The sequence below is a fragment of the Monodon monoceros genome, unplaced genomic scaffold, assembly GCF_005190385.1.
Source record: "Monodon monoceros isolate NGI ecotype Baffin Bay Population unplaced genomic scaffold, NGI_Narwhal_1 Super_Scaffold_18, whole genome shotgun sequence".
Lineage (NCBI taxonomy): Eukaryota > Metazoa > Chordata > Mammalia > Artiodactyla > Monodontidae > Monodon > Monodon monoceros.
Genome location: NW_021703774.1, coordinates 145757999 through 145774688, shown reverse-complemented (window position 1 = coordinate 145774688; position 16690 = coordinate 145757999). Strand labels below are relative to the sequence as shown.

General features: G+C 48.0%; 2 protein-coding genes across 8 annotated transcripts in view; one reads left to right on the top strand and one right to left on the bottom strand.

Annotated features, from left to right (window-relative positions):
- Nucleotides 1-1700: 1700 nt before the first annotated feature.
- On the bottom strand, nt 1701-14667 carry MED8 (mediator complex subunit 8). Of its 5 annotated transcripts, XR_003794676.1 has the most exons (9): nt 14251-14651; nt 13282-13400; nt 11892-12036; nt 11068-11208; nt 10794-10875; nt 10183-10431; nt 9281-9341; nt 3060-3130; nt 1701-2971 (listed from the first exon to the last, which is right to left on the bottom strand). XR_003794676.1 is itself a non-coding variant. In XM_029231268.1 (8 exons), the coding sequence occupies exons 1-8, from the start codon at nt 14646-14648 to the stop codon at nt 3124-3126; spliced, it is 810 nt and encodes a 269-aa protein (XP_029087101.1). In that variant the 5' UTR covers nt 14649-14667; the 3' UTR covers nt 1701-3123. The 5 variants fall into 5 exon arrangements, 4 of the variants coding, with proteins under 4 accessions (XP_029087101.1, XP_029087099.1, XP_029087102.1 ...); XM_029231268.1 differs by having other exon boundaries at nt 1701-3130; nt 14643-14667; XM_029231266.1 differs by having other exon boundaries at nt 1701-3130.
- Nucleotides 14668-14753: 86 nt separating this feature from the next.
- SZT2 (SZT2 subunit of KICSTOR complex) overlaps nt 14754-16690 on the top strand; it is a 51165-nt gene continuing 49228 nt past the window's right edge. For all 3 annotated transcript variants that reach the window (XM_029227579.1, XM_029227580.1, XM_029227577.1), the window contains exon 1: nt 14754-14852. In XM_029227579.1, the coding sequence (XP_029083412.1) occupies nt 14826-14852 (27 nt within the window). In that variant the 5' untranslated portion in view covers nt 14754-14825. The remainder of the gene's footprint in view (nt 14853-16690) is intronic.

Here is a 16690-nt window from a genome sequence, read left to right as displayed (position 1 = left end):
ACTGAACTGAAGTAAAGAAACTCAGCTTGGGGGAGAGGGCTGCGATAGAATGTGCAGGAAGAGCTCTGGAAAGAGAAAAGGGAAGGCTTTGGTGAGGGGACAATCCAGGGGAGGTTATCAAGGTGGAAGAAAGAGAGTTAGCAAGATCTGGAAGATGTGGGAGAAGGGCCAAAAGGGGAAAAGAGGAAACGCAGCTTACTGTTCAATACTTTCTCTGGCAAGTGTAGGGCCAGCTGCTTTCCATATGCTCTTATGGTTCAGTCCTGTAAGGTAAATACTTACCTGTAAGTACTTACCTGTAAGTACTTACCTGTAAGGTAAGTACTATGATCACTGCTTAACAGATGGAAAAAAAAACAAAATCAGAAAGGGTAAAGGATTTTCTCAAGGTCACACAGCAAGTGAGGTGGAAGCAACATAGATGTTCCAAGCTGAGGAAAAAGTGTGGACAAAGGGATGAATGGAGGGAAGCACAGGACGGGAGTAGAGAATTGCAAGTGATTCTGTTTGGCTAAAGGATATGGTGAGTGAAAGGCCTTCATATGCTAGGTTAAAAAGGAGGTTGGCCCCAAATCATGAAGTGTTTTAAATGAAAGACTGAGGAGTTTTATTTGTACTGGGATGTCCCTGAAGATTTTTAAGGGGTTGGTATGATCCCCATTGTTATTGATAAAGAAAAACCTGGTGAGAGTGAGATTATCAAGAGGAAAGCAGAGGAAGGGAGAGCAGGTGGGAGACCAGCTCAGAGGCACAGGTGTGACAGAGTGAGGGCCTAACCTAGAGCAACGGAGTGAGAAGGAAGAAGAGGGGATAGGGCAGAGAGAGGACCCAGAACTGACAGCAAGGTTGGCACGCTGGATAATGCAGGTGGAGCAGGATGGAGGAAGTGAATGCAGTTTGGGACATCCGGAGTTTGAGGAAGGATGGCACATTCCCCAGGCAATCTGAAACACAGTACTGTAAGCTTAGGAGAAAGGATGGGGTTCGGGGGGAAAAAAATATCTGCGGATTGTCTGTAGAGATGAAACCACACAAAGTGGACTGTAGTAGCTGTAGGTCTGGTCGTATACAGATACTGTCCCATCCCCCTGCTTTCATCTCCTTTAAGGAACTCCTGTCCTGCTGCACTGGCCTTTTAATCATGGTGTTCTCTCCACTTCCCCCAATGCTCCTAATGGTACAGAATCCAAGCAGCAACAATCAGAGTTCTTTCATGGGATGAGCTATATGCGGTAGAGTGGAGAAACGCAGAGACAGAGAGCCTAGATGACACTGGAGCCCCTGACCCACCTGGAGCTGGCCACCCTTCAACTCCACATCCGCATAACCCAAATCCAGTTGGGTCTCTCCCTCTCTCTCTCTTTTTCAGTTAAGCTAGTTTAATTGTAATATGTTGCAATCAAATATACCATGTGATAAAAACGAGATTGCTCAGGAGAGAGTAGGAGAAGAATAGTATTAGCATTTCAGTGCTAACTATATGCCTGGAGGCCCTTGTGTGCTTTTCTAAGAAGCTTGGACTTTATCCTGTAGAAAATTAAGAGCTATTTAAAGGTTTAAATTGAATCTTAAATATACTCGGTGGAAGGTACCTTTCTGAGGTTGGTGCTATAATCCCATTTTACAGAGGTAGAGATTGAGGTTCTTGGAAGTGAAGTAACTTGCCTAAGGTCACACAATGGATAAGTGTCCAGGTCAGGTATAATTTAAGAATGGTCAAGTGTACAGGGGAGGAGGTGGTAAAGACTTTACAGAAGTAGGTGCCACTGGGAGGATGAATTGTTCACTAGGTGAACAGGGGTTTGGAGCAGGAAAAAAAGAGGGCAGACATACTAAGGAGAGGGCAGACCATGTGTTAGGTATGGAGGTGTGAGACAGCACCTGACCTGCAGGTGTTGCCGATAGCTTAGAGTACAGTGGCAAGAACCAGGACGTTGCCATGGCAAAACAAGGCCTAAAGCACTGGTGGTGAGTGTGAGGAAGAGGCAAGCATGGAGCTCTGGTTTGTGATGCCCAGTGAATCACACAGCCACCCGTGAAGACCTGAGCCCGGATTGAGTAAGCACAGACAGAGGAGAGAACACATCCCAGCTGCACAGAGAGACCTCTGAGTGGTGAAGGGCCTCCTTTAGAGATGGGATGTAGGCAGACTGTGGAACTGAGTCTTCAGCTGGTGTGGACAGGGAACAGACACAGTTTAGAAGGGAGGAAAAGGAACACTGCCAGTGAGGGAGCTTGTCATCTGATCTCAAATCAAAATCACACAATTTAAGAGATCAAACTGGGCTTTAATAGAAGAGTGTAGGTGACAACTAAGTGCGAGAAAGTTCACACAACTAGATTTGAAAATGACTTATCACATCAGGCAAACCAATATAAAAATGTTCCAGTGCCTGTTCTGCACATTGTGGGGGATGAAACGTGCCCAGAGGGTCTCTCCTGACACGTGAGCATAGCTGTATGCACAGATGAGCTGCAGAGGGAAGAAGAGTTACCTCCTCATAGAGGGACTGGTCAATCATTGATTTAAGCAACAACTACCGACAGCAGACTTCTAGACACTACCCTGAAGACAGTTAATATTTGAGCTTCTACTATTGTCAGGCACACTATTCTAAGCATTTTGTATATACTAATGTATTTAAACTTCACAGCATCCCCCAAAATAAGGAAACTGAGGCACAGAGAGGTAAATCAACTTGCCTAAGGCCACACAGCTCGTCGGTGGCACGGCTAGAATTTGAACCCAGGCAGTCTGGCACTAGAAACTGCTCTTTTAACCAAAATGCTACATTATACTCTCTCTCCAAAGTCAACCTAATAATAATAATGATAGCAGCAACTACACTTAACGTGTTTATGATGGTCCAGATGCCATAGGACGCCAGGCATGCACATTCCTTGCCAAAGATCATATGGCTCCCAGACAGAAGAACTGGATTCAAACCTTGGCACTTCAGGGTGCTTGAACCTGGGGGACAATAAAGAGCAGCAGGAGCTAGAATAAGTCTGCACAAGGCACAAATGTGGAGTGGAAAATAGGAGGTCGTTGACCTTACCTGGTGGGAGTGGCACTGGGTTGTAGACAGACTGGGTTGTTGGAAAGCTTCACAGAGGAGTGACTCATGAGCTGAATTTTGAAAGATAAGATTGAGTAGTCATCACAGAATGATGGGGCAAAATGTTCCATGCAGAGGGAACAGTGGGACTAAAGGAATGGGGTCCGTTACATTCAGGAAACTTCAAGCAGTTTGAAGTGGGTGTCAGGACAATACAGAAAATAAGTCAGAAGTCAGGGGCTGGATCACACAGAATCCTACTTGCCTTTCCAGGAAATCTGAGCTGTTTTTCAAACTTCCACTGAAGTAAATGTGAAAAAAAAAAAAAAAAGGAAGAAGAAATATCCCCAGAGAATCTAACGGCTAATTATGAAGCCCTTCAGACTAGTAGGAATTCTTTGAAGTCTATTTTCTCCTACTGCATGCATGGTAATTCTGCATTCTGTTTAAATTATTTACCCTCGAGTAAAATGGGCATTCTAGGATGATTTTTTTAAAAAATATTTATTTATTTAGGCTGCTCCGGGTCTTAGCTGCGGCACGTGGGATCTTCGTTGTGGCATGCAGACTTCTTAGTTGTGGCATGCGGACTCTTAGTTGTGGCATGCATGTGGGATCAAGCTCCCCGACCAGGGATCGAACCCGGGCCCCCTGCATTGGGAGTGTGGAGTCTTACCCACTGGACTAGCAGGGAAGTCCCTCTAGGATGATTTTTATCCTGCGACTTTCAGTATGCCTAGCACACTGCCCCTACCAACCTGCCAGGTATGTGGACTCCAGTTTGAGAAACATGGGAAGGAAACTATCAAAAGGATTTTAATCAAGGGAGTAAGGTGATCAGACCTGCAGTTTAGATAGATGTATCTGGCAGCCATATGGAAGATGAGTTGGAGTGGGTAAGACTGGATACAGAGAGTCTGAACAATACTTTTAGGGTGAGAGGCCCAGGGCCTAAACTGCAGGGCAGGATCCTGGGGAGACAGAATTGACAGGATTTAGTATCTGACTGAGTTGGGGGGGTGGGTGTTTAGGATGGCTTCCATAGACCTGGCTTAGGTCACACCTAGGATGTTAGAAAAAAAACAGATTTGAAGGGAAAGATGATTGGATTTGGACATTCAGAACCTGAGGTACTTGTGGATCATATGGGCAGAGATACCCAATAGGCATCTGCAAGTCAGCAAAGAGGTCTGGGCTGAAAATAAAACCTGTTTGAGTTATGTACATAAAGGTGGTGGTCACAAGGAGAGCAGGCAGAATAAGAAAAGAGGGTTAAGGACAGAGTACTGGAGAACAACAACATTCAAGAAGCAGGCAGAGGGGGACTTCCCTGGTGGCACAGTGGTTAAGACCATGCACTCCCAATGCTGGGGGGCCCGGGTTCCATCCCTGGTCAGGGAACTAGATCCCACATGCATGCCGCAACTAAGAGTCTGCATGCCACAACTAAGGAGCCCACCTGCCGCAACTAATACCCAGCGCAACCGAATAAATAAATGCTTTTTTTTAAAAAAAGGAAGCAGGCAGAGGGACAAAAGGCCAAGAGCTGCAGAGAAGGAATGGCCAGAGAGGTGGGAGCCGGTGAAGGGCAAGAGGTGAAAAGTTAATGGCCAGCACTGTTAAACACCATGGAGATAAGTAAGAAATATAAGGACTGAAAAAAGTCTGGATTTAGCCATCAGGTCAGCAGTGATCTGAGACAGGGTAGTTCCCGAGGAAGGGTGGAAGCGGGGCTAAACAGCGAATGGGAGGTGTGCAGGAAAATGGTAGGCTCTGTATTTCACGAGCGTGGCTGTGAGTCAGGGAGTGGGGACATGGGCTCAAGAAGGACTAACATGGAAGGATACTAACCAAGGCCATGAAAATGGGTGCAGCCCAGAGAAATTAGTACAAAAAAAGAAATAAGGATGCTCTACATTTGGGGTGTGGGCCAGAGAAGATGAAGAATCAAAATGACCATAAACTAGGGAAATTCGGGTGAGGGCCAGGGAAGGCAGTGGAATGGCCGAGGGAAAGCGGGAAGGGGAGCAGCCTAGGGCTCCTTGGATTTGATTTAGTAAGGAAGGGTATCATGACATGGAAAAGTATAATTTACTGCTTTTATGGGGGAGTCTCTCTGGTACATATATCTTGCCCAGGGGAGAGAGGGGGCTCCCTGAGTGGGAAGGTGACTTCTGGCATTCAATGCATTTATCTCTGCGGTAACTTACTACCTCTTTGATGAATTTTCACTAAAGAACTAGTGAAAGCTAGAAAACAATTTTAGGGAAGTGATCTAGAGGGATGTGGGTATTTTAAGCTGCAGGTGACAGGGAACTTTAGGAACAGTTTGGAGGGGTTCAAGGGATTGGCGGGCTGATCTAGGAAAAACCTAGCCTATAATAACATAGTCATGCAATGAGGAATATGAAAAATGCCAGGGATAAACAGGCTGGAGAATCATTGCCAGAGACTTTAAAGCTAGGAAGGATCACTGGGAGCACCTAGGCGAGAAAACCGAGGCCTATAGGGAAGTCAGGGGCCTTGTCCATGATGTACTTGGGGAAGCTGCCATGTCCAAGTGGTAGGCGACATCTTGAGAACATGTGAACTCATCAAGAGATGACAACAGGGCTTCCCTGGTGGCGCAGTGGTTGAGAGTCCGCCTGCCGATGCAGGGGACACGGGTTCGTGCCCCGGTCCAGGAGGATCCCACATGCCACGGAGCGGCTGGGCCTGTGAGCCATGGCCGCTGAGCCTGCGCGTCCGGAGCCTGTGCTCCGCAATGGGAGAGGTCACGACAGGGAGAGGCCCGCGGAGCGCAAAAAAAAAAAAGAGATGACATCAGAGATCTAGGAGCTGCCTCAGAAATGCACAGGAGCTCAAGAGCAAAAGAGAGATAAGTTAAAGGGAAGAAAAGAGGAAGTTTGTCCTTTGGGACAAAACACATGTTGAAGCAATGGATGCTATGGCCCTGTCAGATGGATTGGAGTTCACCTTCTGTTCCAGTTAGAAAGCCCCATCTGCAGGGTGGCAAACCCCTTCCAAGTGTTAGCCCCTGTGCGTTCAAAGCTGACGGGCCAGAGCCACATCACGCCTCCATAGGTTGGTACAGTGAACCCTCCGGACTGAACCAGAGAGGGACCACAGCCCCCAACCCTACTCCTGGTCCATTGCTAAACTTCAATAGGCTAGCCCCCCAAATCTGGAACAGATAGAAGAAAATGTACACCCCTTGGTAGTTTCTCTGAACAGTAATCAGGAGTTGACCTAGGGTGGGCATTTGGAAGGATTCCGCCTCCGTCCTGCCTGGTGCTGGGATCAGCTCACACGGCTCCTGTGTCCACAGGGCACAGAGAATACATTGTCCATAAGGAGGATTATTCTGTACAAGAAGCTCAGACAAAGGGAGAGGTTGTTCCCAGCTGCCTGGGGGAGGTGAGAAGGGGGTGGGAAAGGGACCAGCCTTGCACTGGGGCATTCCTGCAGAGCTCAGCTTCTTCCCTTCAACAGCAGGACAGGAGGTGGCCGCTACACCCGCTGCAGCTCAGTCCTAATGGCAGGACTGATAATGGAGTTAGAAGGAGCACTTAGCTAGAACAACCTATCTACCTTGGCTGTTTCCCAAGAAAATGCAAGGTGAAGTTAGGTGACCTAGCTAGGTAGGGCAGCAATAGACACCAGGAGGGGAAGAGAACAGGGTGACTGGGGCAATCAGCAAAAGGGACATTCAACAGTGACTGAGTCCCAGCCTCAGGGCAGAGCTGGAGAGCGAGTGGTCCTAGCAATGGGTGTCGTGGGGACACTGATGCATCCACCTTCAGCAGGATGACCTCTGTGCTACAGAATATTGAAGTTTCACAGCTGCTGCTTCTTTCTCCATCCCAGACACACACCTGGGAGACGATGGCCTAATCTCATTCTCCCGGGGCCCCAAGAGTAGGAGAAAACACAAGCCCTAGGCCAAACAGAGCCATCAGAAACTGAGCAACACTACCAGAGTGGAGCAAGAGGGCCATCTTTTGCAAATCTGAAATCTGAGCAAGGGAGCAGGTCAACGTCCTCTTCTTGAAAGGAAACTCTGTATTCCCTCCTTTGGGAATGAGTGTGTTAGGGATGGGAGATACTCTCCATTGAGGCATTTACTGGGCTGTATGGGCCCCAAAGTTGGCAATGCTACATAGGTTTGTGCACTCCAGAGGATCTGGGGTTGAGGGGTTGGGAATGAGAGCACGTGCTCCCGGAGTGAATATAAAGACATGAGTGCCTGCGGAGGAAGGACTGTTGGTTTAAGGGCACAAGATGTAGGTGGGGTCCTGCATATGTCCCTGCTGGCGCAGGAGGACATTTCCACTCTGGGAGGACAAGGAATCCATTTCAGATGGTACTTTGGGAATGACGTCGATATTAGCCTGGGACAACAAAGAAACTTGGGGTGGTTTCAATAGGTCCAAAAAGTTTTCAAGAAACTTTCAATAGGAAGGAATCTTTTGGTAGAATAAAGGACAGCAGTCACCAAAAGATGCTCCAGGGGTTTTAGAGAAGCACACCTTGAACTCTATCCAATATGACAGTTAGCTCTGACATTTCCAGTGTGAAGGGAAGAGAAGATAAGGAACATCTGAGTGGGCTGATAGACCAGTAAGGGAGCACTGTTGAAGTGGGGGACAGGTCTGACATTGCCTCAGAGCTGATGGCAGGACTTTCCGTGCTCTTGTGTACTATGATCAGTGAGCTGTGTGAATACCATTTCTTGTCTTGATGGAACAGGAATGGATGTGACATCTGCAACCACTTTTCCAGCCCTTTGCTGCCACAGCCTGGCAGAATTCTGCCTGGCACTGAACAGATGCCAAAGTACTAATGTGTGACAGAAGAGAACAGAAAAAAGGCAGCTGGAAGGTGTGAGAAGGGCCTCCTATTACCTCTCAGGACATTTAGATCAAAGCTAAGAAAACTTTTTATTGGAAAACAAATTAGAATTGCCTTGCAGCAACCTTGAAAGTCTCTGACATGTAGTCTCCAATCCCTACGTAGCTGTCTCAATTTATCTGTCAGATTAACCCTGATACAGTGGCCATCAACTTAAATAACTTTATTCAGAGAAACCCTTTGGTCCACTTCTGCTGACTCAACCCCTGCCCTAGCTCACAACAGAGAGCTAAGCAAGGCAGCTTAAGCTGGAGACCCAAGCCCACTCTGCTCTCAGCTTTATAAAAGCAGGCAAAAGTACTGGCGGCTGCCACCTCCCGCCATCCACCTGGCCCTTATTGGAACCACAGGCTCAGTGTACTGGAGAAAAACCATCCTGGCTGGAGCCCAGGAACCAGGCAAATTATGAGGATAACTCAATCATGATGAAAGATGGTGTGAGGTGCAATTCCCCTCTCCCTCTAAAATAAGAAAAAAAGAGTCTGGGGAACAAGGGACTTTCTCATCTGCTAAGAAAAACCCTTTCTCACATAGTCCTGCCTGGTAGAGCCACTTCCTGAAGAAGCCCCCATATACCGGGCCTTCAACATCTTCCTTCGTGTGTGAGGTGTAGGGTAAAGGATAGGGTACTTTGTGACTATTTCCCAGGTAAGAGCTGAACTGGCTTCTCAAAGGATGGAGAATAGAGCAGGCCTGAGCTTCTCCAGAGCCACAAGTGGACGGTCTGTCTCAGACCAGAAGCCTCGTCACCTGCAGCTTGGAGAGATGGCCAGGATGGAATCTGGGTAGGAAGGCCTGCGGAGACAGTAGGCCACTAAGGACACAGAGGCTGTCACCGTTTCTGGCAGCACGAAATAAGCACAGGCTTTCAAATAGAGCTGAGCGGTCCATGATCTTGTGTCCATCAGCTCACCACAGACATGAAGCAGTATCAGACCAGGATAAGTTCTGGATCGAGGACTGAAGAGGGGGCAGTGGGGAGAAGTGGCTGTAGAAACTCTCATTTATTGAATACCCATTATTTCATAGACTGTGCCAAGTGTTTTACATGCATTTTCCCATTTTAATCCTCACAACAACCCTTTGAGGTAGGTATTATCACCATTTACAAACAAGAAAACCGGCTCAGAAAAATTAGGTCACTTGCCCAAAGTCACGCAGCTAGTCGGCAGTGGAGATGGGATCTGTCTGTGGCTGAAAGCCCGTATTCTTTTTATTATACCCATCTAGGTCAGCTTTGGGCAAAAGGCAGCTTCACTGCCGAACTCTGCAAAGAGCACCTGGGAGTGGAGGTTGTCGGCCACACTCACCGCTGGTAGGGATGCATGGAAGCCGACTTGATGTTGGTTTTTATTCCACTTGGCATTTTCCCTAAAAGGAACATGAAGAAAGACACCTGAAGCACAGTAAGACGTTCATGGTAAATCAGAAATGTGGTCCCTCAGGTTCCCTTCTGCACCTCCGCTATCATCTCAGAATCTCTGTGGCATCTGACCCTGGACGGCAAGGCTCAGAGGTATGGCTTTTCGTCCAGCCCTCTCCCTGAAGGTGTCTAGGAGGAGGAATAGTGGGAGGGGTTGGAACACACCTGGCTCCTGCTCACCCCCTCCTAGAAAAAGAGAACTAAATCTGTGGGACCCCCCATTTAATATCACAGGTAAAAGAGTGCTACGTTCTCTCTTATTTTAATTGTCCCTTTGTCTAGACAGCTTGGAAGAAAATACCTCTTCTAGCTGCTTGCATCTGAACTCTGCCAGGCTGTTCTTATAATTACTAAAAGCGAGCAGGAGAGACAGGATACGGAGAAAGGACTACACACAGCACCGGGAAACTTGCCTGCTTGTCCATTCCCAACACACCTACCCAATGGTCCTAATGAAGGTCTGACCATTCATTTTTCTACCTAAGACAAGACAGTGAGAACACACCTAATACCCGGAGTTAAAGGGGACAGAAGGGTAGTTGAGACCGAGATCTGAGATGGGGTGGGAGGCGAGAGCAGTTTCTGCTTGTCAAAGTTCTTCCTCATTGTCTGGTACCTATTAAGGGTCTCAAATGAGACTTTTACTCCAAAAGTTTTTTTTCTGGGTCACAGTCCAAGGGAGAAAAGGAGAATATCTCCAGCTCTGGGGACGCTGGGGCCCCAGATAACCCAGCTTATTCCCACTTCCCTGCTCAAGGTCTGCCACCATGCCAATCCCTGTCACCTTACCTGGTTGACCTGCTTGGGCCATCTGCACCCCACTGAGCATTGGCTGCTGCTGACTCGGAGCTCCTGCCATCTGCACCTGCTGTAATCCTGAGGCTCCTGCGAGGATTGTCCCAGCTCCTGGCTGGCCCGGCTGGCCAGGACCACTGCTGCCTGAAGGCCTCCAATTAGACAGCCCCTTCCCAAAGGCAACAGCTGCCACTAACGCATTGGTGTCTGCTGGGTTAAAGGTCTGCTTGTTCGGCCGGAGACCTGAAGAAAAAGTAAGTGGGGACCCCGAGGTATGCCTCTGGCCCTGGACCGAACCTAGCAGCAGGAAGACCAGTATGGGTACCAGGGCTTGGAGTTCTGACTTCAGCAGAATCTAGGCTCCCTGGCAGCCCAGAGGAAGAGCCAGAGGACCCCCATGACTACTCAGAATACTCCCTTCTCCCTTTGCCCATTTCCTCCACCTGCTCCGGGGCTGGCCAGAAATACAAAAGGCTAACAGAATGGACGCATACCTTTTCCTAAGCAGCACATCCTTTCGTCCTCACTTCACCACTACCAACACCACCCTTCCTATTGATCTTATCCCTCTTTCCTCCTCCGTTTTGCCACCAATCCCTCCATACCTCCACTCTCCGCTTCTCGTTCCTCTTTGCTGATTTTCTCCAGAAGGTTTGAGCACATTTTATTCAAGCTCTGGATCTGCTTCTGCAACACACATAAATTTGTGCAGAGATTAGGGCAAGCAAGAAATGATTACGGGGACGTTTCTTCCTTGGGCTATTCCAGGGGCAACTGAGGGGTAACCAGCTGTGCATCCCTACCATACAGAGGTGGTAATGCCCAGCTTCTCATGATAAAATTCGGGGTTGGGGGAGCAGGGCAGTGACTCAGTCCAACCTGAGCTGCATCAGCACCAATGCGGGCAGCATCCGTTGTCAGCTGCTTCTCTTGCTCTTCTACCTCAGGGTCAGGCTTGGTTCTCAGATGGTCAGGGACCACCTCATGGCTAAAAACAGGTACCCGTCCTTCAGTCTGCCTCTGTAACACACAGATTTTATTGATCCTACTGTGCACTCCAAGAAGATTCAATCTGGCCTGATATATACATAGTTCCTTCCACAGGCAAAGAGTGCATTTTCAGGGAAAACACAACCTGAGACTAACAATATCTGGCTTCCTAAGACACTATCCCCCTCACTCCATCCTCCAGTTCTGTCTACTCACTCCCCTATCTCTACCAGACCTAAGGATAAACCTCTTTCTGCCACACTTAAATCAAAGATTGAAAGAGAAAAAGTCAGGGACTTCCCTGGTGGTCCAAAGGTTAAGACTCCGTGCTTTCACTGCAGGGAGCACGGGTTGGATCCCTGGTCAGGGAACTAAGATCCCACATGCCGCGCAGCTCAGCCAAAAAACAACAACGACAACAAAACCAAAAAGAAAAAGAAAAAGTCACAAAAGAACATACTTTCTGCTCAAGACAGGTGTTGAAGGAAAAAGGTCTTTGTCTTAGTGACATATGCCTCAGATTAATTCAGTTTGGGAATGGCTCTCACAACTCCAGAAGGACAAAAAGCAAAGCCTCCAAAATGCAGCCCTCGCTTCTTACTGCCACACACTACTGCAGATTCAGAACTTCTAGAATAGCCAACCAACCGCTGTGCCCTCAGTCCTCATCTAAGAACTTAATTTCCCAAGTTGCACCCCTCTCCTCCTCTTACCATGAGATCTTCATCTCGGTCTGGGGACAACACCAGAGGGATGATGACCTGGTTACGGAACAGTGGTGTCTTTTCATGCTTCAAGACCTTGTTCAGAGTGTTCAACTGTCCAGAGAGCAAGGCAAAGCTGTCCAGGACAGATGGCCTGGTGGTGGAAAGAAGGTGTCAGAATGTTCCCAGTAAATGAGCCTCAAAGGGGTCCTTCAGACTAGGAATACCCAGACTCACCCCCAAAACACTCATAGCACTATGGCTGGCCTGGGCAGGAACTAGCCTGGCTCACAGGGATTATGGGGTTAAGAAAGAGGGACACACTTTCAGTTTCTGATACAGATGGAGAGGAAAAGCAGGTCATTATAGCAGGCCCCCCTTATCTGCAGTTTCACTTTCCGAGGTTTCATCTACCCGTGGTCAACCACAGTCCAAAAATATTAAATGGCAAATTCCAGAAAAAAACAATCCATAAGTTTTAAACTGGGTGCTGTTCTGAGCAGTGTGACGAAATCTTGCTTCATCCTGCTCTGTCCCACCCAGGACGTTAATCACCACTTTGTCCAGCATATCCATGCTGTATACACTACCCACCCCATTAGTATAGAAAAAAAACACAGTATCTACAGTATAGGTTTCAGTACTATCACAGTTTCAGGCATCCACAGAGGGTCTTAGAACTTATCCCCCACAGATTAGGGGGACTACTATATTTGAATGGGGGTGAGGACAATGGCAAAGTAGGAACCATGGCTACACTATTATCACTAAAACTTCAGAAACTGGGTAAAAGTCTCCTTTCTGGCCTAAAAATAGTATCCACACTTCCAGAGTAGATTGGACCTAAAAGACTCAGCAACAGCCATGGCAAGAGATCCAGTATGAATACTGTAGTGGGAGGACCCACTGCGGGAGGAACTCCTCCCAGAGAAGTCAAATGATGAGAATCAAAAGCTAGTGAGAGGGGCTTCCCTGGTGGCGCAGTGGTTGAGAGTCCGCCTGCGGATGCAGGGGACGCGGGTTTGTGCCCCGGTCCGGGAAGATCCCACATGCCGCAGAGAGGCTGGGCCCATGAGCCATGGCCGCTGAGCCTGCGCGTCCGGAGCCTGTGCTCCACAACGGGAGAGGCCACAACAGTGAGAGGCCCGTGTACAGCCAAAAAAAAAAAAAAAAAAAAAGCTAGTGAGAACCTGGGCTGGGAAACTGGGCATTTCTCTACTTCCTTACCATGGGGGCCCAAAGCCAACTTCAGTGTTAAATGTTGGGAAACCCAACTCTTTCTAAATCAAGAGATGTTTGCAAACTGATAAATGGTTACGTTACTGGAGATGTCCTATCCAGCAGGTGGCCTGGCCCCCCATCCATGGAGCCCTCCCCAGCTTGCCCTGGCAACCCTTACCAGGTCAGCCGGTCATATTCATTCTCCAACTTGTAAATGAAACTCCCCAGCGAATTCTTCAGATCAGCCACTTGACTCAGCAGTGCATCTAATGATGCCTCAAGCTGCTTCTCCTCCCTCTGCACCAATAGGAATAGGTTGGTTACTCAGATGAGTGTGAGGATGACACATACAGAGGAAGGCTGAAAAGCCAGGATGACAGTGTGCGATACCAGTCCAGTGACATAGGATCTCATTGGCGTAGTGAGAGCCAGGTTGTTTACTTTCTTTGGTATTAGGGTTACAGACAGCGTCAACCCTTAGACCTTTACACCCATTCATCTGACCTCAATTCCTCCTACCTACTGATTCCTTTCTCTCATTGCTCCTAATCCAGGCCTGGTTTTTCTCTGTATTAGGTACACTCTATTCTCTCCCACTGAGTAATTTTCACCAGACCTAAATGCCTGGGGTTTATTATCTTTTGGGCACCTCTGCAGCATACATGCTCTGACTTCCTCTGTCCTAAAACCTGCCGGTGAGTGTAGCCGTTCTTGCCCATGATACAATCTCTGGAAAATCTACCTACACATGAAGGCTCTTCTGAATACCTGCCACTGCCACCGCCACCACCGCTGCCATCCCCACCTTCATTTGCCCTCAGTCTTTGCTCCTTCAACCTCCTCCTTGCTAAATTAATCTGCACTCATTTTATCTCTGTGCCAGTATTCCTGTGCCCCTTTCACAAGCTTAGTCAACCTATAAAAACTTACGGAGAGGCTACCAGCTGCAAGAAACTAAGTGACAAATGAAAAACGGGCACAGACTAGGAAGAATGAAGCAAAACTGTCTTAGCAAATTGCCAACGTTTAGGACAGGAGCCTTGATCCTGGGTTCCACCCACGGCCTCAGATTATATTAGTCTGGCTTTTGGCCACCGCGGTCCCATAATTCCTTCCACCCTCGGGCTTCTCTCCAATTACAGATTACCTGTTCTGTCGGCATCCGACAACGGCCATCCAACAGCCTAGGCCGGGGCCTGAGCCGATCCACCACTTTCTTGAGCCGTCTTCCTTGGACTGCACCTCAACCTTCCCAAATTACAACCTGATCCTTTCCCACACCCTAGCAAGTCAGTGCTGCCTTCTCCCTCCCGACTTAACCGCAGTCTGTCTCCCGTCAGCCGGGCTCCACCCCCATCTCTCATCTGCGCCGCTCCCTCGCCAGTGGGCCTCTGCCCCATCGTGCGTCCCCTTATTCGACGGTCGAGGGCTCTACCCCCTCCTCTCAGCCCCAACTCCTCACTCACTCCTCCGCCAGCCCACTCTCTGTACCGATACCCGAAGCTAGCTAGCGGTCACTAGCGCCAACCTGGCCCTCACCTGCATTGCGGCAACAGGGTCAGTGTCAAAGACTTCCTCTTCCGTTTCCCAAGTCAGCCAATCAGAAAGCTCAGGACTCGGCCCTCCCCCTCACTTCCTGTCCCGCTGGTCGCCAGGCCGCCGGGTCAGGGGTCACGAGCGGAGCAGCTTCTTTGGCCCGGGCCGGCGCGGGAGGGCTGTGTGATGGCCTCGGAGCGCCCGGAGCCGGAGGTGAGGGGCGGGCGGGCGCAGCGCTGGGTCCCGAGATCCGAGGGGGAGGGTCCGGCGGCCGGGCGCGGCCGTGGCCTCCTCCGGGTCCGGAGCCGCCGGGTCAGCCCGAGGCCCAAACATTCGTTATCTCCTCCCCCGCACTTTCCTGGGGGGCCTAGAGGAGCTTGTCGCTGTTTTGTTTGCCGAAATTTCATCCACGACGCCAACCCTAGGGCTCTCGGGTTCTTTGACCTCGCAATGGTATTAAGAAAACCTGTATTTTGATTTTCCGTTGCAGTTTCAGTGGGCAGCTTTGCCAGTTGCTGCATTTCTTCAAATATTGGAATGCCATAAACAGCATGAATTTAGTTCTAGCGCTCATGCTTTTGGAGAGCAGCTTTGGTTTCATGAAAAAACATTTGACTCAGAGAGAAGCCTCGTTCCGGTATTGGCGCTGCCGTGTAAACTATCTGTGCAACTTCGGGCAAGTCTTGACTTCCCGGCCTGTTTCCTTCTTCATAAAGTACTTATCATTGGTGTATTGTTAGGGTCACATGTTTTAAATCAGAAAATACAAATAAAGTATCCATAAGGTGCTAAGGACCATGCAAGGAACTTTATATACATTGTGTCATTCAGACTTGTGCAAAGGAAGGTGGCAATACCCGCTGTCATTTACAGGTAAGAATCTGAAAATCGAGAGAAGTACCTTACCCAACTGCTACTCTCAGCTGGGGTGTAGCAGAGTTTTGGAGTTAGATGATCTGAGCGTAAAATCTCAGATTTGGAAAGAACAACGTCACTAGGAGAGGGGCGCAGTGTTACAAGAGAATATATGAGTAGATGGGAAGGGTGAGAGATGTGTATAATGATGCCAATAGTTGTCATTACTTATTGAATGCTTACTGTGTGTCAGGGACCATCTCAGCACTTTACCAACATCAATTAATACTCTGAACCCTACGCAGTAGACAATATTATCATCCCCATTTTTCAGTTGAGAAAACTGAGGCACAGAGATAGATATTAAGAGTAATAAAGTTGCACAGCTAGTAAGTACCAGAGCCAGGACTCCAAAACTGGTGGTCTGCTGTAGATCTTGTGTTCTTAGTCATAATGTTTACAGTATAAATAATAAAGTAGCCACAGGATGGTAAATCTCCAATTCGATGTCACGAGCCCCAAGATTAAATATGGTTGTAGGAAACTACCCTGTTAAAAAGGATCAGATGTGTTGACAGGGGTGATGGAGTAGCGTATGCATCAGAAATATCATTGAGAAAAACCGATGAAGGAATTTGGAGTATGTTTTGTTATGGATTAAAATGAGAAGAAATGGAGGGATGTTGTGGTGAAATACAACGTACCTTTTAGGCAGGTAGTCTAAAACAGCATTGCATCCAGTGCAAGGCATATATGTCAGTTTTCTAGTAGCCACATTTAAAAAGGTAAAAAAAAACAGGTAAAATTAACTTTAATAATATATTTTTCTTTAACCCCGTTATTTCCAAAACATCATTTCAATATGTAATAAATATTAAAAATTATGAGATATTTAACGTTCTTTTATTGTACCAAGTCTTTAAAATCCAGAGTGTATTTTACAGCATATCTCACCTTGGACTAGCAACATCTCAAGTGCTCACCATATGGTAGTGGCTACCATATTGAGCAGTGCAAATCTAAGGGAACCTGGAGTCAAGACATACGCTCCTGGAAGTCTCACTCAGCCAAAAGTTCATTTGTTGAATTCTTGATTTACATTTCTGAAAATTTTATCTCAGAAGGTAAAGGGAGTGAAGAGTCCTGCCCCTGAGCAGAAAAGTGACTGATCGTTAGATGTTATTACAATTCTAAGA